General features: G+C 49.4%; 1 protein-coding gene across 12 annotated transcripts in view; it reads right to left on the bottom strand.

The window, feature by feature from the left end:
- Cyth1 (cytohesin 1) overlaps window positions 1-22,262 on the bottom strand; it is an 84,447-nt gene that overhangs the window by 24,872 nt on the left and 37,313 nt on the right. For 9 of the 12 annotated variants that reach the window (XR_003949350.1, XR_001779921.2, NM_001112699.2 and 6 more), the window contains exons 2-3: window positions 4,574-4,656; window positions 3,356-3,420 (exon numbers count right to left, since the gene is read on the bottom strand). Coding sequence is in view for 6 of the 12 variants with exons in the window: in NM_001112699.2 (NP_001106169.1) it covers window positions 3,356-3,420; window positions 4,574-4,656 (148 nt within the window). In the remaining 6 variants the exon portion in view is untranslated. Of the gene's footprint in view, window positions 1-3,355; window positions 3,421-4,573; window positions 4,657-13,331; window positions 13,690-22,262 lie in introns of those variants that run through there. The other 3 variants (NR_166155.1, NM_001378886.1, NM_001378888.1) reach the window with 1 other exon arrangement.

The raw sequence follows: 22,262 nt of genomic DNA on the forward strand, positions 1-22,262 counted from the left end.
AAGCTGATGATCTAAATTGAATCCCCTGGACCCACATGGTAGGACAGAACTAGCTCCAGACAGTTGTCCTCTGACTTCCACATGTTGTGCTGTGGTATGTGTGCCTGCCATAAATAAATAAATAAAATTAATTCTTAAAATACAACAATCCACTTAGAGCCAGGAAAGGAGCACTGATTTGCTTTTTAATGCAGGGATAATTTTCACTCAGTGTGATGTTCGCACCCTAAGTGCCGCAATCGCAGTTCTGACACGTATGCATGCCCTGGGACCTACCACTCAGACGAGGCCTGGTGTTCCCATCCCACTGCTAGGTTCTGGTCAGGTCTCTGTCTGAAACCTGTCAGCAGGCACTGCTATTCCTGATGGTATGTCTCAGAGCTTCATGACAGAAGTATGTCCATGTGGTCTTCTCTATTCTATGTTTGTAGGGCCTGCACATGCTACTGCACTGGATCAGTGTGCTCCTCTGACACTACTGAATAATGGTCAACTGTTCCAGCCTCCTTACCATTCACTTATTGCTGGACAGTTGTGCAAGTTCTAGATCAGTCGATTTTAGTAAGAATGCTGTAAATAGCTGGGTGGTGGTGGCGCACGCCTTTAATCCCAGCACTTGGGGGGCAGAGACAGGTGGATTTCTGAGTTCGTGGCAAGCCTGGTCTACAGAGTGAGTTCCAGGACAGCCAGAGCTACACAGAGAAACCCTGTCTCGAAAAAACAAAAACAAAAACAAAAACAAAAAAAAAGAATGCTGTAAATACCCTTGGTAAAGGTTTTTGTGGACATATTTCCATTCTCCTGAGTAAATGCCTGTGTGCTGAGTACCAGCCCTGGACACATATCTAATGTCTTAAAGACCTGACAAGTGTTTTCTTGCATGCTGACACATGCTCAGCACTAGGTCCCAGCAGCCTTTGGTTCTAGCCTGGGTATGTGAGGCTGCATGCACACTAGGTTTACATTGTTCACACTCACAGGGAACGCCGCCTCTTGCATGAAGGGTCTGCTCAGCATTTCTGTCCATGTATGTGAGCTGTCTCCATGTTCTGCAGCCTATTCTGGACAAGGTCTTTCTCAGATACACATTGCAGCTATTTTCTCCTACTCTGTGTTGTGCCTATTCGTTCAGCAGTTACCTACTTGTCATGGAGGGAGGGCTGCTGCTGGGTGCTGAATCTGGGGCCTCACATATTCTGGGAATTACTGGACTGAATCACATCCCTAGCCTTTTTTGTTTGCTTTATTTTATTATGGGTTTGTTATTATTGTTGTTGTTGTTTGAGATGCGGTATAGCTATGTAGCTCTGGCTGTCCTGGAACTCTCTGTGTAGACCAGGCTGGCCTCAAACTCACAGAGATTCACCTGCCTCTGCCTTGTAAGTGCTGGAATTAAAGGTGTGCACAACCATGCCTGGCCTGTTATCTTTTCTAAGAGCAGAGGTTTTAAATCTAGATGACCTCAAACTATTGATTTCCATGTTTCTTTTAGACAGAAGGCAAGGAGCTGCAGGGATGGCTCAGCAGTTAGGAACACCTGACCCTCTGGCTCACACCATCCAGAGTTAGTTCCAAAGGATCTGGTGCGCTCTTTTGACGTCCATGGGCACAGTAAGTACACAGACGAACTTGCATGGACTCCAGACATTCATTCAGTGCACAGACGCACTTGTAGGCAAAGCATTCATATACATAAAATTTTAAAGTCTAAAAAAAAATTAATAGAAAGTGAGAAAGCTGTAACTCTAAATGACAACCAGAGGCTGGCAGTGTCTAACTGGCTGCTCTCTGTGGAGGATGTAGCCCCTTCATCCCTAATGGCACTGCTCACACAAGTTTAAAATAACAAACCAAAGGGCCTTATGAAGCCAGACAGGGAGGCTTAGGCTTAGACAAACACAGACACAGGGAACTGAACGCAGATCATTTATCAAGGGAGGCAGTTAGAAAAGACCTAGGAATTCCCTCCAAAGTCACTGACGTCTTATCATTTTACACTGGGATGGTTTCTACATTCTTCTCCCTCGAGCATAAGGAGGAACAAATGAATTTGACACTGCACCAGACATAGGTGGGCACACCAGCCTTGGTTGACACTGCACCAGACATAGGTGGGCACACCAGCCTTGGTTGACACTGCACCAGACATAGGTGGGCACACCAGCCTTGGTTGACACTGCACCAGACATAGGTGGGCACACCAGCCTTGGTTGACACTGCGGCAGACGTAGGTGGGCACACCAGCCTTGGCTGACACTGCACCAGACATAGGTGGGCACACCAGCCTTGGCTGACACTGCACCAGACATAGGTGGGCACACCAGCCTTGGTTGACACTGCACCAGACATAGGTGGGCACACCAGCCTTGGTTGACACTGCACCAGACATAGGTGGGCACACCAGCCTTGGCTGACACTGCGGCAGACATAGGTGGGCACACCAGCCTTGGTTGACACTGCACCAGACATAGGTGAGCACACCAGCCTTGGTTGACACTGCGGCAGACATAGGTGGGCACACCAGCCTTGGTTGACACTGCGGCAGACATAGGTGGGCACACCAGCCTTGGCTGACACTGCGGCAGACATAGGTGGGCACACCAGCCTTGGGAAATCACATTAGCAGTGCTCACTAAGCTTTTCCACTGAATAAAAGTAAGATAGAAATTTTTAAAATGTATACAGAGTGGACAGCATAGAGGAGAATACAATAATCCCCGAGACTGCTGGGCACTTGGGCCAGTGGGCCTCAACCTCCCTACTGCTGCGGCCCTTCAATGAAGTTCCTCATGTTGCCGTGACCCCAGCCGTAAAACTGTATTGTTGCCTCTTCATAACTGTGATTTTGCTACTGTTATAAATTGTAAATATCTGACATGCAGGATATCTGATATGGGACCCTTGTGAAAAAGTCTTTTGACCCCCAAAGAGGTCATGGCCCAAAGGCTGAGAACCACTGACTTAAGATTTTTCTGGTGTCTTTGAACTTTCTGGCTCAGTTTTGTACTCATAAAAGGTTTCCTATTGGTCAGCATGTTGGTGCATACCTTTAATCCCAGCACTCGGGAGGCAGAGGCTGGTGGATCTCTGTGCTCAAGGTCAGCCTGTTCTATATAGTGAGTTCCAGGACAGCCAGAGATATGTAGAAAGACTATGTCTCAAAAAAAGTTTCCTATGTCCAGATCCTTGCAGTGAGGGCTCAGAGGCAGGACAGGAAGGTGTTCGTGTGCCTGCTGGGACTATAAGGCAGAAAGCTTGCTTGAATGTGCCAGGGCATGTGGGGAAGCTAGGATGCTAGGATGGGTGCACTGGGAGCTAGCCCCAGGAGGCCTACCCAGCCGCAAGAAAAACTCACCTTTCCTCTGTGGATCCCAGGCTTTCAATTTCATTAGCAACTTCTGCTATCTCTTCCTTTAGCCTCTGTAAACAGAAGGAGTTACCAGAAGGAGAGCTGCAGACAAGAGTGATACTTCTAAAGCCCTTCACACAACTCCCTCCAAGCCAACCCCAGAACAGAAGAGAACAACTAAACAGGCACAAACCTACCAGGTCAGCAAGAAGAGTATGTCTACTCCAGGACACCTACTAGGCCCCCAGACAGTGAACCTCCAAGGTGGAGTTAGCTACTTGGCCCACAGCTCCTGGGCTAGGGAAGAAGGTTTGTTTTTGTTTGTTTGTTTGTTTTGGTTTGTTTTTGTTTTTTTTGTACTTGTACTGTATTAAAAAGGTGTAGTCGTGGGGGCTGGAGAGATGGCTCAGAGGTTAAGAGCACTGGCTGCTCTTCCAAAGGTCCTGAGTTCAATTCCCAGCAACCACATGGTGGCTCACAACCATCTACAGTGAGGTCTGGTGCCTTCTTCTGATGTGCAGGCAGAGAGGATGGGGTAAAAGTTTCTCCACGTTCCTAACAGTTACCAGAGAATCAGGGATCGGAATGATTCCAGCTCGCCAATGGCAAGTCTGCTTGTCCTTTTACTGTCCCGTGAGGTTTGGACCATGCTTTTCTCTGCCTTGAATCTTACACAGGGTTTTAGAAGAGCAACATCCAACTGCTCTAAGTGAGAATAACCCACTGCATGGCTCCTTCCTCCCAAGAGAGCCTGCAGCTATGAAAAGAAACTTGAAGAGATAGTCTGGTCTCTAGGGACATGCCCTGCAAACATGCGTCCGGCCTCACAGGAACTTGTGAAGGTGCTGTTGTTCCATCCCATGACCAGAAGAACAGAAGTTAACAATCAAAGCAAACAAACAAACAAACAAACTAGAGCCGTATCCCATGCCCTCAGCTGGAAGGTAGTGGAGTCAGGACCTACAGAAGGTACCAGCAAACCTGAGGCTGCCTTCTGTGGTGTGTCAGCTGGGAAAGCTTAGTTCAGAGTCACTTTAGCTCTGATAAACGGCAGTAGGGAGAGTGGTTCTGAGCCTCTACTTTCTGGGAAACCAAAAGGAACCACTAATGCCTGTACTCTGGTCAGCGCTGTGGCAAGCACTAGCTATAAGCGCACCCTGTAACACAGGCACTCAGCCACACCCCAAGCATTCCTGTTAGTCAGCTTCCAAAGCGCCCTCCAACCTGGATGTCAGCCAGCAGCTCCTGCTTCCTCCGCCGGATGTTCTCCAGTTCTTGACGCTCTTCTGCAGTCAGGTCACTGGGGACTGCAAAGACAGAAATGTCACAAAAGCATTCCTCCCACAAAATAACAAAATCCTAAAGACTCACAAGTAAAAGGTGACCAAAAGAAGCCAGAAGCCGATTTGGAAATGATGGCCTGCTGGGAACCACTCGGGCAGGGTTATGAAGAGCGGGCGGCAGGACCTGCAGCTCTTAGACCAGCTGAGCAAGGACAGCCACAAACAGAGAACAGGAGGGAGATGCCACCAGGTGAACCACCACAGATGAGGAGAGTGACAGGCCTAGTCACCATCCGCCCCACCATTCTCCTGCCTTCCAGCTGGGCAAGGACAGGCCTCAGCTCCCTGCTGGTCAAAGTGGAACTACATCCTCAGGAGCTGTCTCCGGTGAGCTGCAAAGCAACATGAGTACCTCTGTGCCATTTGGAGACAAGTGAGTGAGAATTCCTCGCATACAGAGAAGAAAATCTAGAAAGACACACAGCAAACTGAAAGCAGCATTAAGTCTAGGAGCTGGGATTGAGAGTCTTTTCAGCTTGGTTTGAATGTTCATAGTGTGCTCTCACCATCAAACCATGCTTATCACAAACACTGCCACAGGCCCACATGACCGTCTTCTTATTTGAGCACTCTGTCAGAAGCAAGTGGCCACAGGAATAACAAACACTAGAATCAGCAAAGTGTCCCTGTCCCCATGACTCCAGTCCCCATCCCCCTGCAGGTCCCAAGTCCCCACGACTCTAGACATACTCACTACAATACCCCACTCAGCCACATGCTGTCCAACGTCATGAGGAGAAAGTGGAACAGAAGTGTGTCCCCTTATCTTAGGGGACATATTCCAAGAACCCCTGCAGAGTTCTAGACCCACAGATAGAATGGCTGTCTCTATACGCACATTAGATGACTTTTCTGTCTGGCCCAGGCACAATTGTACACCATAGCCAAACCTTTGGCAGCCTGAAGAACAGCAGCAAAATGTGTTAAGATTTTGTTAGCGTTACAGCGTTGTAACGGGTCACAGACAGAGAAGGGTAGAGCAGGACAGAATTAATCCTGTTACTCAGGTGGCATGTAAGTGAAGGCTTATGAATTGTTCATTTCTGGAATTTTCCATTTAGTAGTTTGGCTGCAGGTAACGGTGGGCAATGGTTATAACTGAGGTGCCTAAACTGTGCCTGGTGTTTAGTGGGCAGTGTTGGCTCCTGTCCCTCCCTGCACAGGACGGTGTAGGCCACCAACATCCTCAACAAGGACAGGCAACTTTCTTCTGTTCTTGAATCAAGGTTTGACACTGAGCCCTCCCTCGGCGGGGCGGGGCGGGGCGGGGCGGGGCGGGGCAGGGCGGCATTCACACCTGACACTGGTGGCACACTAGAACGACCCACAGAGGAGGAATGTGCCTCTGTTTACAGCACAGATGGACACACACTGAGGATCCAGAAAGCACACTCATTTTGACATGGCATGGCTTTGAGACTTGGAGGCAGAAGTTCACTTTAAAAATAGCTGAGGATATCAAATTTTGATCTGATGCTTACAGGGCTGGTTAATCAGATCATCAATGAATCTCATTTGAGCAGAGCAGAGAGAAGACGAGATTCCAGGGCCGTACTACAAAGCTGATGGAAACACAAACAACAGCCTTGTCTTCAGACTGTTGACCTTTACCACTGAAGAGACAGAGAAAGTGGGAAGCAGGAGGAGCTGACGAGAGCACAGGCCTTCTTGGGACCCTTGGGTGCCACTGGATCTCTGCAGCCTAGCCACTGGGTTCTGTGTACTGGAGAATGAGAACATATACTTATCCCTAAGCAAGGAAATGAGAGTGGACTAGCATCGGTGAGCAAGCTACCTAGTGAGGAGCTGACCCAGGCGGCATGGGAACCCTTGGGGACGTCCTGCCAGCTCAGAGCCTTCTGCTTGCCCATCAAGCTTCTCTTTCACACTGACACCTACAGGGAAAAGAGTAAGACCCAAACAAACACACCCTGCAGCAAACAGATACTAGAGAGCAAAGAAAAACAAGAAAAACTGCTCTTCACAAGACTTAGACCCTTGGGGGGGGGGGTTTACAGAAAAAAAAATCACACTCTTGGAAATTAACCTCCACCCCTTCAATTCTCCTATCTAAATACAAAATGTCAAAAAAGGACTAGGGCTGGAGAGATGCCTTGGAGGTGAAGATGATCTTCCAAGGCACCCAGGTTTGGTTCCCAGTACCCACATGCTAGATTACAACCTTTTGTTAACTATGCATACGGCACACTGACATATATGTAGGCTAAACACACAAACATGTAAAATAAACACACAAAAAGGACTAGAGGACAAAATGAGCAGTAAAAGGGACAGCAGACAAAGACCTGAACTTGAGCAGCCATCAGCTCATCGCACAGTGAAAATTATAATCCTACAGAGAAGTCAACAGAAGCAAAGACCTCTGCATGACAGGGGTTGGGGGTCAGGGGTTCATCAGCCACAGTTGAGGAGCTCCACACTCTCCAGTGACCACTGTGAAGGCCTTCAAGATTCTAAATGAAAATGACCCCAGACAAGTGGGGAACAAGTCAGAGTCACCAGATGGCCAAGTAGCAGAGAACCAGTCTTCTGGCCACATGTTTTAAAGTGACTTCAAGAGGAGCACTCTAGGATAGGGGACAGGGCCAACTCAGGAGCGTGAGGATGGCAAACAACTAGCTGGGGTGGGGCAGAGAGCATGTGGAACATGCAAACTGTGGACTATAGGAAGGGTACCCCAAAGAACAAAGACTGCAAGTAAAAGAATAGGGTGTGCAACACACTCTATAATCCCAACACTCTTGAGGCCGAGGCAGGGGCAGCCTGAGCTTGAGGCCAGCAAGACTCTCTTGGGGACACTGGGAACTGTGAAAATGGGAAGGCACCACTTCACCTTCTCTTAACAAAATGGCAAGTTCTTGCAAAATGAACAAACAAACAAACAAACACATCTCATCTCAAAGAACTCCTGGGAGGCAGTGAGTGAGAGGCCTGGGTACAGTGCACTGTGCAGCTCACTCACTGTTTGCAGTCCTGACCTGAACCACTTGAGGCTTGTTGGCTTTCAGAATCAGCCTGCTTGCATAGCATAAAATGCTCACCAAGGATGAAGAACAGTTATGGGTGATAATAGTATCATAGAGGAGTCAGGATGGGGTCACCCAATAGGCAAGGTCCCCACTGCAGAGGCAGGTCAAAGGAAGCCAGGGCCTGAGAACAGCCCAGGGAGAAGTCCACAGTGTAGACACGATCACAGGACTTGCAAGGTAAAAACAAAAGAACTAAAAGGCATAGCCAACCCCTCAGCAGAAGAGGAGGCAAGCTGAAGTCTCTGTCCATTACCGAGGAAGGCAGCGGTTCCTTCCTGGCTCTGACACAGTAGGCAGCCACTGAAGACCCAGGCGCCACACTGAGGAGCTCACGGCTGTGACTGTCTTGGGGAGCAGGTCCGGGAATGGAGTGATGGGGTTACCATGAATATTCACGTGTCACATGTCTGACACACTAACCCAGGGCCTCCAGGGAAAAGGCCTCTGCGTCCTTGCAGCCAGACACACATGGCTTCTAGCCAGTTTGCAGCTTTAATAAAGATGTTAAAAATAAAACACACACACAAAAATACCGTGACATTTGTTGTCATTTATTTCGATCCAGTCTCTTGACACTAACTATATGATCTCTAAGTTACTTTTGAAATACTTAACCTAAAATCAACACTTTTTCTATTTTGGTTCAAAGAAGAATTAAGAATTTAGGAGACCCCAAAACCATCTCAATCTCTTTTTATTCTCCTGAAATTTTGCTCTATGATGAGGGAAATCTAACATTTTAATGAGTACTTTCCTCTACAGAAACTCAACCAACATAACACCAAGCCTTACCAAACGCAGCACCAAATCTTTAGTGAAAGCCTTTGTGGCAGAGAAAAAACAAACCTTGATAGCTGCTTCATTTAATCCAAAGAACCTAAATGACCGCCAGGGTGCTGGAGATGGGAAGGCTCCTCAGACTGGGCTGATGACACAGATACTATGAATAGCAGAGCCACGATGGGAAAAAGAGACAGAAGGACTCGGCACTGGGTAACCTGGTCTACTGGACCTAGAGGGCACCAGCTCAGAAGGCTATCAAACCCAGTGGACAACCAGGGCTAAACTGCACAAGAACATTCTCTGACAGGCCAGATGGCAGAACAACAAACAACTCCCCCTCCCCCACTGCCACGTGCTACAGCCACGCTTCTGTGCCAGGAGGCAGCTAAACCCCTTTCTCTAAAAGAAAGGCCACGGAGCAGGGCAGCAGGTTGTCTAGTGAGTCTGAGCACAATGGAGCCAGGTGAGAGGAGCCCTTCTGCTGCACGGTGCCTATGCCGGAGGGCAGGAACCCATGCTCTAAGGTTAATGCATAAGGCGTCCAGCCGGCAGGCAGCAGGGACAGCCCAGCACTGGTCTCCTCACCATCCTTTCCCAGGTTCCAATTTAACGAAGGGGATTAAAGTGGCCAAACAACAAGGGGCCATTGTGCCCAGTTATAAATACAGAAGCCACACAAGGGAAGCTTTCATTTATTTACTTAAATGTCGCTTGCAGATTTCACTGTAGGCAGAAACCTAGAGCTGAAACATGGCCCAGCCAGCACATACAAAGGAGGACTGTCTTAAAGGGACGGTGCCTTCTTCTCAAGCCAAGGAGCAGAAAATGTGCACAGGATGGCAGGCAGCAGTCTAAAGCCTGCAGCCCCTGCTCTGTCCCATGACAGCTGCCCTGAGGTCCCATTGCAGACACAACCCCTGTGACATCAGGTTCTATTCAGCAGCCACTGCTCAAATGCATGGCATTCACCCAACCCTAGTGCACGCTGTGAACCAGAGGGGTCCAGCCATGCTTTGGAACTCAGATGACCTTCTTGCTTTCTAAGGTCATCTTGCTCCCTCCCCCCACCAAACAAACAAACAAACAAACAAACAAAAAACCAGCCCTGCCTGGCTTGAGAATACACTGCCAGCCTTGTTGTTTTCCTACCTTAACTATTAACCAATATCCCCCTAGCTCCAGCCTCTCAGTGATGAGGGTCTATGTTTAATGCAGCACTACAGTGGGTATTTAAGAGTGACAAGTGCATCTTCTCCTCCCTGTGAAGCAGGTAAACATACAAAGTGCAACCACCATGGGGAGAGCTCCAGGCAGGCCTAAGGGCTCCTCCACATCTATAAACACAGCCCTCCTGTTAAGACACCCTTTCCTGAACCGGGCGTGGTGGTGCACGCCTTTAATCCCAGCACCCGGGAGGCAGAGGCAGGTGGACTTCTGAGTTCGAGGCCAGCCTGGTCTACAGAGTGAGTTCCAAGACAGCCAGGGCTACACAGAGAAACCCTGTCTTGAAAAACCAAAGACACCCTTTCCTACCCTGGACCTGGACAGTTTCCTGAACACTGAGCATGCATGTGGATATTTCCTCTCTCTCCTTCCACCCTTTTCCCCACCTCTGGCTCACCTCAGGTAAACCTAGCACAGCCCAGAATTGCAGAGGAGGTAAGATGAAGCCAAGCTTCCCTCTCAGAGCAGTCTGAGAGGACACTGACTGTCCTTGTTCCAAGAGCACAGAGACAGTGTGAAGAGCCCTGAAGGCCACAGTGCCAGGCACCAACCCATCAACTGTGAACCTGCCCAATGTAACCTTAGCAACAAGGCCAGGGTCTGTCCCCTCCAGGGACCTGTATTACAACTTCCTGATTGTCTTCCAGGAAATCCCAGTACTTACACTTTGAAAAACTTTAAACTATTAGAAAGAACTTGGGTGTTTGCAGCCACACCGTTGCGCAGCGGCTGTTACCTCTCTGTAAGATGGAACTTCCCCTGTTCCTCACACGTAGGAAAGGAGACAGGCAGCTTGCTCAGTGTCCTGAGCCACATCCCTTCACCTGCAGATCCAGCTCACTCTCCTCCTCTCCTGCCTACCCAGCACAGATGCTCACCCACCCTATAGCCACTGCTGCCTCCGAACAGATGTGCAGCAGTCCCAGAGGAGACCTGGGGGCCATGAACAACTTTAGGAGTGCATGTTAATGGGGGCCATGTCTATGAGATACTGTACCCACCTGGGACTGGCCAGGGATGCTGGGTTACAATCACCTACAGTCCATGCTTACCAGCTGTGGAACCCTGGGTAAGCTATCTCATCAGCGTATGCCCCTCTATGAACAATAAGCCGGCAGGCTGCTTCCAGAAAGAACACTCTGAAGTGGAGCATGGCTCTTATATTATAGAGGGGAAAGTGAGAGCCCCAGGGCTTGCACCTTGTGTTAAGTCAGAAACTGTAGGGAAGGGTGTCAGGACAGGAGAGGCTGGCATAGAAGCAAGCAACTGTAGATTCAAAGGCAGGACCAAGTTCTTACTGATCGCTGCTTCACTGGCTAGGAGAGTGTTTTCCCTCACTTAGAGCTCTCCATTCACAAGCGATGGGACTGAGTCATTCAGAAGGCCTAAGGATGCAACCTCCCTTCCAAGTATCTTTCAGATAAGAGCAAAGGATGAAAAACCCAAAGCTTGACGCTTCAGGCCACACACCAAGCCAGAAGTTGTTTCCAGTCTTCAGGATAGCAATCAGAATCCAGGATGAGGGAAGGTGGACACAGGAAGGGGTGTGGCCACAGTCAGAGACCTAGTGACAAGCTTGCCGCCAGCAGTATGCCACATTCCCAGCACACCATTACAGAATCTGTCACCTTTGGAGAACCAATACCACTTCCTTCCTATTGAGTCAAAGCCTTCGAAGTCCTTCCTAGAATCTCATACACTGACAGGGGTTTATGAAGAAGGAGGTTTTGATGCCACTACAGCCCTGGATGAACCCTCTAGATGCTCAGTGAAATGGCCAGTGACAGGATGAACACTGTGGAGTTCCCCTTACTCAAGGGTTCTTGGGTCACACTGAGAGAGAGAGAGAGAGAGAGAGAGAGAGAGAGAGAGAGAGAGATATCACTATTTAAATATGTTCGACACCTTTAACGGTAGTATACTTCAAATGGTGCAAATGGCGAAGATAGTAAGTTTTATGTTATGTGGATTTTGCCATAATTAAAAATAAACAGAAAATTTACTGGCAATATTCTAACCTCTTGATTCCACTTCAGGTCCTTTTTACTATGATCTGGCCCTTGAAAAAGTACTTTGTCTCACCACCCTCCTGCAGCATAAGAGTTTTAAAGAAATCCACAAACTCACTGGACGAAAGCCTGATAGATTCTCATGCAGCAAGCACGAGTGATCCTCCACACAGATGTGGTGGGCAAACTGCCAAAGTGGAGATTTATATACTCTAGTTTACATTCTTCCAGACAAATCCGCCCAGGCCAGGCCTCTGCTACAAGTAAATCCATTAAAGACCTTGGATTCGGAGGGAAGACTGCTCCTGTTCTCAAGGCACAGGGACAGGTCCTCTGATGAACACCTGCCCAGGGACAGGAGGGGGTGGGGAGGATGCCCAGGACCAGCCAGGACCTCACTGACTTTTCCTTGCCCCACCCCCACCCCGTTTCCTCACATGTACACACGAGTGTGACTTTAAAAGCTTCAAGAACGTATTTTACTATCATTTAGAGGAAAGAATCAACACAATTTATTGAACAAATTCTAGAACTCAAAGCTGAGTTTGCTACAATTTAAGCAGCCCAGTAAAGAGAAATGAGGTCAAAGTTCAGCACAGTAAGAGGAACTGAGTCATCAAATTTCATCTGGTTTTATTAAAACAAGCAGGGACTGTCCTCACAGCTGAGAGACCCTTACCCTTTCTGAACACCTGGCAGGGCGAGCGACACAGCCAGGAGGCACAGCAGCTTCTCCTCAGCACCAAGCTCCCAGCATTCTCTATGCAGGACAAAGCTGGGACCCCTCGTGAGAGACAGCACTGGGGCCTTAGCTCTTGGGTCGGTGGAGAGTTCCCTATGCCAGAAACCCTGGTCATTCAGCTCACCCTCCTCTGGGGGTCAGAGGACACTGAGTCTTTTGGGTGAAGCAGTGCCATTCTGGTGCCTGCCAGCTGCAGTCACTGGCACACTGCACAGCTGGGCCACCACACCCCCTTGCATCCCAAACAGAAGCAGAGAGGGGGGTTTCAGAAGTCACTTCTCTATCACTTTATCTCCTTCCTAAAGATCCTTTGCACAACAACTCTTTACATACATTGAATTTTTCTGCACACTTAAACCTTCCTTCTGTCTAGCACCTGGAAAGGACCTTGCTCGTCTTTGTGTGTACTGCTAGAACCTTGGTGCTAGCTGCCCCTGACCAGGAAGGTCCAAAGGCCCAGAGTCAGCAGAAACCCCAGTGGTCGGCAGATTTAGAGGGGAGAGCCTGGCTGTAAATCTGCCCTTGGCTTTCTGCTACCCTATTTTTAACCTAGCCAAAGCCAGAACTGGGAATTGGTTATTGGCTTGCTCTTCAGTCTCAGGACAAGAAGAAACAACAAATGCCTGGGTACCTATCCAGAAGCACTGTGGAAAATCCCTGAGAGGACAGAGCAAAGGCTGGAAACCCAAGGACAGATATGCAGACTCAGCGGAGCATGTCAGCTCCTGCTGCCTGCTGCAGGATCTGGGGTGCAGGGTGGGAGAGGCTGCATCTAGGCAGAACAAGGGGGGGCTGCAGTCCCGCTCCATGCGCCATCCACCAGGCTCTTACCGGCGGCCGGCGTGTCCCCTCTCCTGTGGCCCCAGTGTCCTGTCAAGCTCTGGGCAGCAACATCAAAGCCTCAGCTGATCCGCAGTTCTCCACGTCAGAGGCCATGGTGGATCTGTACAGCAATCCCACAGGCCCAGGCTCCCCGGAGCTCTCCCAGCTCTGGGTGCAGGGAGAGCTGGAGCCAGGACAGCATTTGTGTGCCAGCACACAAGGGCAGGGGAGGAGGCGTCCAGAGGAGACAAAAGCCGAATGGCCAAACAGCGGGCGGGAGTGAGCAGAGCCTGGTGGGGAAGGCTGGCCCAGCCGCGGGGATGGGGACGATGCACGGAGCTGCAGCAGCAGCTGACACTCGGTGTGCGCCGCTCCTCTCCTAGCAGGCTCATTTCCATGAATGTAATCACACCGCCCCTCCTACTACCCTCTTCCTGGCCTCCTGGGGGAGGGGAGGCATTGCTAGCATTTGCTCATAGGCTGTGCTTGCTTTCTTCTTCCCCTTAGAAGCAAAGCTGGATGGTTGCTCTCTCCAGGAAGAGGGTAACCCTTACTTAAGATGTCTTCTCAAACTAGAGACTAGATCAGGGGTCAAACATATTACCTGCGTCGGCATAACCTCAGTCCCTGTGCCAGCCCTATGTCAACCAGCCTGCTCTCCCATACACACCGTCTGGGAGGGTCTTGGGAGGCAGCATCCTACAAGACCCACCCCCAGAGAATCTCCTCTCTCCGCCTCCTCATGGGATACTGCAGTCTTTTTAATCTTCTGTTGTGCATGTATGCTGGTACCCAGGTGTTCTTCACCAGAGGTGAACCATGCTTGCTAAGTGCTCTGGGTAGCAGGGCAGGGCTGGGCAGACAACTTCTGGAGGTGACTGTGCAAGATGGCTAGTGACCAGAGACACAGCTACATCCTAGGCAGAAGCAGTGTCTCTGATTCTTCAAGGACTGCATGAGCTACAAGGATACCTATCAGGCAAGCTAACTGGGATCCCAGGACCCAGGACATAGATCCCACAGGCCCAGGTCTGATATCGAAGGGCTACAAAGTGACTGAGTGCTGACACACCAAGCAGCACTGCTTGAGGCTATGAAAGGAAGAGGTGGCTCTTTAGACAAGCACCACATGAGCAAGGAGAGAAAGCAGAGAATGTGTTGCTGAACTAAGCCAGAGCTCCTCTTTCTGAGTGACAGCTGTGGCAGTGCTGGGGACGCATCCTGTGCGCTTCTGGGGTGCAACCGGAGGAGACTGAAACCAAGAGCAAGAGCAGGCACCTTCTTCCCACTGGGTGCCACAGCCAGCCTCTCTCAGCAGATGTGACTACCAAAATGGCTCTAGACATCACCGAGAGTCCCTGAAACAACCCTGCTTACTAACCATGACTCCAGATACATGACAAAGGGGATCCCCAGCCCAGGCCTCTCTTCGTTGTAGCCCATTGCATTAGGGAACCACCGTTGAGGTCACCCTTCTCTTCACAGGTGTCCTCTACCTGTGATCTCCAGTTTCAGGGTCCAGCCCAGCTGGAGAATGTGGTCAGAATGTTGACAGACACCCTCATCATCATGGCAGTGTCTCCAGACTGCACTCACACACCGTGCTCGCCATTCCAGCCCATGTCTTCTAAAAACAGCATGACAACATGTCCAGCTAGTGACAAGAAGGTAGTACTTGTTTAAAAGAATCCTAAAATCATGCCGGGCAGTGGTGGCGCACGCCTTTAGTCCCAGCACTTGGGAGGCAGAAGCAGGCGGATTTCTGAGTTCCAGGACAGTCTGGTCTACAGAGTGAGTTCCAAGACAGCCTGGTCTACAAAGGGAGTTCCAGGACAGCCAGGGCTATACAGAGAAACCCTGTCTCGAAAAACGAAAAAAAAAAAAATCACTTACAAAATTCCTGCCTTAAGCTGCAAAAACCTTCAAGTTTTCAATGAAATGAGTGCAGAGAATCCTGCTGGATGCATTAATCGGTCTCCTGTCTCCCTGCCTCTTCATGTCTGTAGACTCTACCCTTTCTGCTCTGCCACATCTGATGGGTACAGGCTTCCTGGTTTCCTTGTTTGGAGGCTCATCCCCACACTGTGGTGTCCACTTCTTCCTGGAGACTCCCTGATTACCTGAGCCACCTCCTTGCTAGTCCATGTATATTAGCAGCTCAGCTCAGTGTTTGCAGGTCTGTGTGTATCACACAAGGTAGTCTCTCACACGTTCACCTTCAGGTGGTACCTCACACTGAACATATCTGGAGTTCTTGTCATAGTCCTAAGGGTGACATCCTTCTTGTTGAGGTGACAGTGCGGAATCTTTTTTTTTTCCTGTCCAGGTCCTTTATTTCTTTCTGTACATCAGGCCATGAGTTCATATGGAATGGGCTCTGGCAGCTCAGGCTCCTCTCTGTGGCGCAGGTTGGCACTTCAGCTGGACCCAGAGGCCCTTCTCCTTGGCTTCCTTTTCCTTCTGATCGCTCTCCTTCACCCGCCTCAGGAAGCTGCCTCTGCCTTTGAGTGTGTGATGCGCTCAATCCACACACTGATCCTCTTAGCCAGAATCTTGCCTTCGACTCGCTTGTTTACAATGCCCATGGCATGCTGGGCAACTCGCTTGTTTACAATGCCCATGGCACGCTGGGCGACACTGTGGACTCTTCCTATTTTGCTGTAGTAACACTTACGGGGCATTCCTTTTTGAACAGCGTCCCTTCCCTTAATGTCTACAATATCACCCTTCTTGTAGATTCGAATGTATGTGGCCAAAGGAACAATGCCATGTTTCCCAGAAGGCCTAGAGAGCGTATACTGAGTGCCTTTCTCCTCTCTCTCTTTCTCTATCTCTCTGTGTTCTATTTTGGTGAGTTACTGGAAGATGGCTGCCACGCTGTGACAGTGCTGACTCTTACGTATACACACACTCAAGAGACTGAAAGACCCTGGCAGGTGAACCCTGACCTATGTATCCCTTCCACATACCCTAGCGATCATACACATAATGTGCAATGTTGGCCATGAGTCTCCCAGATGTGGCCACTTACAATGTGCATGCTGAGTGGATCGTCTGCACATGAACTGGTCACCTTCAGCTGAAACCCATGTGAAAGGAAGCTGGTAGCAAAAGCCTGTGTGAACACAACTCTAGGCATAAACAGTAAAGTACAGGGAACCAGCAGACCAGAAGTTAGGGAGAAAGGCTGCAAACCAAGTCCCTCCCATACCTAAAGAAAAAAAGATGCTAAAACAAATCAATGTACAACCAAGTTTATGAAGACATGGTGGTCAGGAAAAAACCAAAGGGGAAAAACCTGCTTGCAGAACAGGAATTCCAACAGAGAAAATGGAAGTTTTTAGAAATTCCTTTCTTAGACTAATAATTCAACACATCAATCAGAGACCTATGCGTGACCCTGAAAGACACAGAGCTGATGAGATGGGTTCCACCCTCAAACAGCTCAGCCATCGCCACTTCTCTTACAGTAAGAACAGACAGTACACAGTGCACTAGGAAGGGCGATGGGCCGGACGACAGACAACAGTGGCACACATTCGTCTAAACTGAGTCTACACAAGAGCCAAGATTGATTTTGAGCTGTAGGAGTCACCAGGAAGGAAGGAATGCCCCAGCTGGGAGGGGAGAACAAAGGCAGAAGAGTGGCCCAAATGGGAAAAGTCTGGAGGGCAAGATGAAGTGGAGCTGGTGTCTTTGACTCTGACTCAAACAGTTGGTTCCACTGTTGCTGAGCTGAGATAAAGAGAGAAACACTCTAGAAAAGAAAAAGCAGCAAGGAGGTGCCTACGGGAAGGGCCTGCAGGCCTTCCAGTTTGAGGAGTGGAGGACAGGGACTGATGTTAAAACTCCAGTGAAGTGAATACTAACACTCCAAACTCACCTGCTAACCCCATCCCTCTCTCCTGTCAGGCACACGGTCTGCTGGAGCAGAGAAGCCTTGGACAAGAGTGAGCTCTGGGCTTAGCAGCAGCCATCACCCAGGGTCAGGGGTCAGGTTTGTAAGTAGCTTCTCCCTCTTTATACCTAATAAACATTGGAGGGGAGGAACTTAGCTTGGATGTAAATAGCTTGGATGGCCTCCAAAAAAAAAAAAAAAAAAAAAAAAAAGTGCAAGGTGAATGGGTGCCATCTTGATTTATGTGGTAACTTCTGACGGGAAGGCACAGATCTAAATACCACGGTGGAACCCTCAGGCTCTCTCTACACACAAGGCACTACAGAGCCACAAGGGACACAAAGTCTCTACCCAGTCATGACCCTCATCTCCTGGTACTGGAGATTCTGAAATTCTTTATACATAAAATGCCTTGTAATGCTTTAGTAAAACAGAAACAATGAGGTGCTTGTTCTTTTCTTCTGTTTTTTAGGTTTATTTGTTTTATATGCATGAGTACACTGTAGCTGTCTTCAGACACACCAAAAGAGGGCGTCAGATCCAAGGTAGTTGTGAGCCACCATGTGGTTGCTGGGAATTGAACTCAGGACCTCTGGAAGAGCAGTCAGTGCTCCTAACAGCTGAGCCATCTTTCCAGGCTTGGAGAGGCTTTTTCAAAGAAGCCACCAACTGCCATCTATTCTTGCTCAATAAGGGTCTGAAAGCTGAGAGGGGCTTTTTCTACCTCACGTGTCTTAGTTAGGTTTCTATTGCTGTGATAAACACCATGAGCAAAAGTAACTCAGGGAGAAAGAGGTTTATTTCAACCTGTAGTTTATAGTCTATCTTGAAGGGAAGCCCATCAGGAACTTAAGGCAGGATGCACAGGCCATGGAGGAAATGGTGCTTACTAGTTTGCTGCCAGGGGTGCAGAGTTTACTTTCTTATATACCCCAGAGCCACATGTGCAGGGATGGCACCACCCTCATGGGCCCTCCCACCATCTATCATTAATCAAGAAAATGTCCCACAGACTTGCCTATCAGCCAGTCTTTCTCAGTTGAGGTTCTTTATTCCCTGATGAGCTAGCTTGTGTCAAGGTGACAAAAACTAAGTAGTACATCCCAGTAGAGTGCCAGACAGCCACTCCGTAGAGTTGTCCTTAGTCCCAGTGGCAACACTGAAATCTGAAAAGAGCCCAGGAACAACTGAAGCCACTGGGTGGAGTCCAGAGCAGTTCAACTTCTGGCCCTGTGGCAGTCACTGCTGTTTCACAGTAGGCCAAGACTGGGGCTACCCACAGAGGCCCAGGCCTCTGGCTTCTACTGCAGGGTAGAGGTGAGTGAAGGGGGCATGTTCTACCTCTACCCTACTCAGCAAAGGTCTCAGGCAACTCTTAGATGGGCCCTACCTCCTGCACAATGCAGAGGAGGCAGCTTGGCAGGAAAGGAACTGCATGTAGCAAGAGAGGCCCAAGAGAACTGGGATGGGGGATGGAGGGACAGGAAGAAGCAAGGTCTTGTGGCTCTGAGACCCAAGGTAGATATAAAAGGCAGATTCAAGTAGGAGCACAATAAACCAAACACAAAAGGACCGCTCAAGCTCAATTACCCTACAAGTGGGAACAAAAGCACCAACGGCTTGCCTTCCCACACACGCTCCCAGAAGCTTTCTCTACCATGTCAAACACAGGTCTTTCCATCAGAAAATCTGAGTCTGCTTCTTGAAGAAAATTTGGATTCTTAATTTGTGTGTAAAAATTCTCCCAATGGCTACAGCATCAAAATTGTAAAAATTGAAAGTCTTTTGGTACTGAACATGGTGACTAGAGAGTGAGGTGCTCTGTAGAGGCCAGCAGGGAGACACGATGGCACCAGGCAGCGCTGTCACATTCCTCCTTATGCACTGTGTGTGCTTGGTGTACACATGTGAGGCTCCCACCATCAGCAGCCACCATTTAAAGGGGCTCATGGGGAAGGGGCATGCTACAACTCCTCCCTTCCTACTGCTCTATAAGTTGGATCCACAGGAAATGCAATCTTCCCTGCTGGGGTTTCTCAGGAAAAAATGCAGAAACGCCACCAGCTCGTTTGCCCAGAGTCTGAGCCCTTCTTCTGTGTTAGAGACATTCTTGAGCACTGTTCATGATTAGGGAAACTCCTGCTTGGTGACACTGCTGTGGTGGCACCGGTGGCTTTTCATATGGACACACTGCTTAGAATCCTGATTCAGAGGAAGAAAGAGAAACAGGCTCAAGCACCAAGAAGAAGGGGGTCAGAGCAGCCACTGACTCTGGAGAGAAACTTACAGCTCTCTCTGAGGTTGTAAGTTGAGCTTCCATGAGTCCTCTGTAAAGTGTGAAGAAAACAGGGCTAAGGCAAAATATGACTTCCTTGTTTTCCCAGGAAAGGAAGGAATGTGCTGGGTGGGTCATTCCACACCAGCCCACCTGCAGGGTAGCAGGACTTGATTTCCTGCCCCCATAACTCCCTGCCATACATAGGCAGAGAAACAAAGAGGTAGCTGATAACCACCTCCACGGCCAGGAGAGGGTCGCAGCAGCAGCAGCAGCAGCAGGCCAGCTTAGGTTAACTTAGGCTGTGAGGTGCTCAATGATTAGAGACCCGCTCTTAGGGCTAGGGGCGTGGCAATGGCTGTTGTAGAGCTGAGCAGGGATTGGCTGGGTAGCTGCAAAGGCTCTTCCTGGATCCAGACAACTGACTGTAAAGCTGCTACTGATTCCTGGCTCTGTGCTGGAATCACACAAACTCCTGGAGGCTGCAGACCCCGGCAGTCGGGCAGAAGCAACATTCACTAGAGTCATTCTAAGAGGAAAGCAGAGCTGAGCCGGAAACAGATGGGAGAGCAGACACCAGAACACTGTGTTCAGTAAAGGTGCCTTTGGAAGATTGGCATGGTCCAGAGGGAAAATGAAAGGTGGAAATGCCCAGATATCTCCAGGTCTAACTCTCCTTTTCTGATGTAGCCAACAGCAAATTGTACGCAGCCTCCCTCCCCATTTCAGCAAGTTTTGTGAACCATGTGAACATTGGCTGAACACTGGAGCATACATACTGCCTCCAAGCTACCCTGATCACTCGTCTGCAGTTTTCAGCTTCGTCCTTGCTGACCACTCTGCAAGCTAACAGGGCTCCTGATACCCCAGACCCAAGCCTGCCTTTCTTCCCACAATTCTGGACTCTTAGAATCTAATTCCACTCTCTGCCTCCCAAGTCTCCTTTCTAACTGGCCTGTGGGTCCTGGGCATCTGCAGCTAGCCTGGCTTTCATACCCCACCCAAAGAAGGGTGGCAGGTGGCAGACAGCCTCAGGCAGTGGGCCAGGCTGACTGTCTTCAGAGACAGGGTCGGAGGCCTTGCTTCTACTGGTGTCTTCACTAAGAAGAAAAATGTGCATGGCTGCTGTGTGCTGTCGACCCTGCTGTGCTCAGCAGGGAGGTCTGTGAAGCTCAAACCACAGCAAAGCCCTTCAACACTGCCACTGTAGATGGTTGGCATGAGCTTCACGCTTTGATGCGTGCTTTGTACAAAGTCAAACATGTTCCATCAGATGGACGCACATGCCACTCTGAGAAGTATCTGAGGTATTTGTCCACAGCACCAGCACCTGAAGTCTTCCTTATAACACATAGCAAGTTGCTTGTCCAAAGCCAGGAAACAGGTCACCGGAGATGCAGCAAGCAACTGAGCAGGGCCAGGACAGAGGCCACGTTAACATTAAGGTGAACTGTTTAGCCTAGTGTTCCACTGGGGAGATGCTATATGCAACTCTACTTGGTGTGCTTTCCTATAAATACGATTTTATATACCCTTGGAGTACCTTTTATAGCTTCAGATATTTTTGAAACTTAAAAAAAAAAAAAAAAAAACTTGACAGCTCAGGACTGAACTGCTCCCTGCTGGTAAACTGCTCCTCAGAGTTCATGAATGAGGCACAGGTCCAACGCCCACAGCCAGGTTCACACTCCTGGTCCCTGACCGGTCCTTAGCAGTTTACTCTCCTATTGAAGCCTACAGATTCACTTATCTGAGCATTTGCTGAGCATCTGCCACAGGCGCAGCCTGTGCTTGGAGCTGGGACTTAAATAGCTCCAGACCCAGCCTTGCCAGAGGGGAGAGGCGGGCAAGCCTGTGGCAGCAGCAACCTGGCACAGCATCTGTGCATGCCAAGGACATGCTGAGATGCTGCAGAGGGGCCAGCTGGATCCAGGACTTAATGACAACTCCCAAATGGAGAGGCAGGGCAATGACTCCCAATGAGGTAAAAAGCCTTAAGGATGGTGGGCTCACCAAAAGTCAAGGCCTGGGGCACAGTGAGACCAGAGAGCCCCAGGGAGCGCCCTTACTGCATCCCGTGGAGGGGAGGAATATGGGCTCACATTAAGGAGTCTTGATTCCATCCTAAAGGGAAGGCTCAGTGGCAAATTAATGGGACTACATATAAACAGATCAGCTCAAATAGCTAATCTAGAAGCAAGCCTATGGCACTTAAGAAAACAGTGCCCAGTTAATTATATTAGTAATTCTCACATAGGCAAATAAACAAGCAGTGCTGGAGAGCAACGGATTGATACAGGCAAGAAAGGAGGTAAAGGGCTGGAGATAGCTCAGCAGTTTAGACACTTGCTGCTCTAGCAGAGGACTTAGTTTGACCCCCAGCACTCATGGTGACTCATGACCATTTATAATTCCAGCTCTAGGGGATCCAATACCCTCTTCTGTCATCCCAGGATACCAGGCACACATGTGGTGCATGTACATACATGCAGGCAAAACATTCATGCACACAGACAGACAATGTTTTAAAAGAAGGTGAAAGGGGCAAGGCTGACGTGTGTACCGGAAGGCCCTGCCTTCTGAACATCTGACCAAAGTCCTCGTCACTGAGCAGGCACAGCTTGGGACAGCGATTCTGGGGGAGGTGGCTTCATGAGAAGCACCCACTGCCCTCCTTGGAGACCTCTGGGACTATGCACAGGAAACTCCACCTGTTCCTTTCCTTCCCCTTACACCACCCTCAATGCCACCCTGCTCTGTGGCTACA

The sequence above is a fragment of the Mus musculus genome, chromosome 11 (assembly GCF_000001635.26).
Source record: "Mus musculus strain C57BL/6J chromosome 11, GRCm38.p6 C57BL/6J".
Classification (NCBI taxonomy): Eukaryota; Metazoa; Chordata; class Mammalia; order Rodentia; family Muridae; genus Mus; species Mus musculus.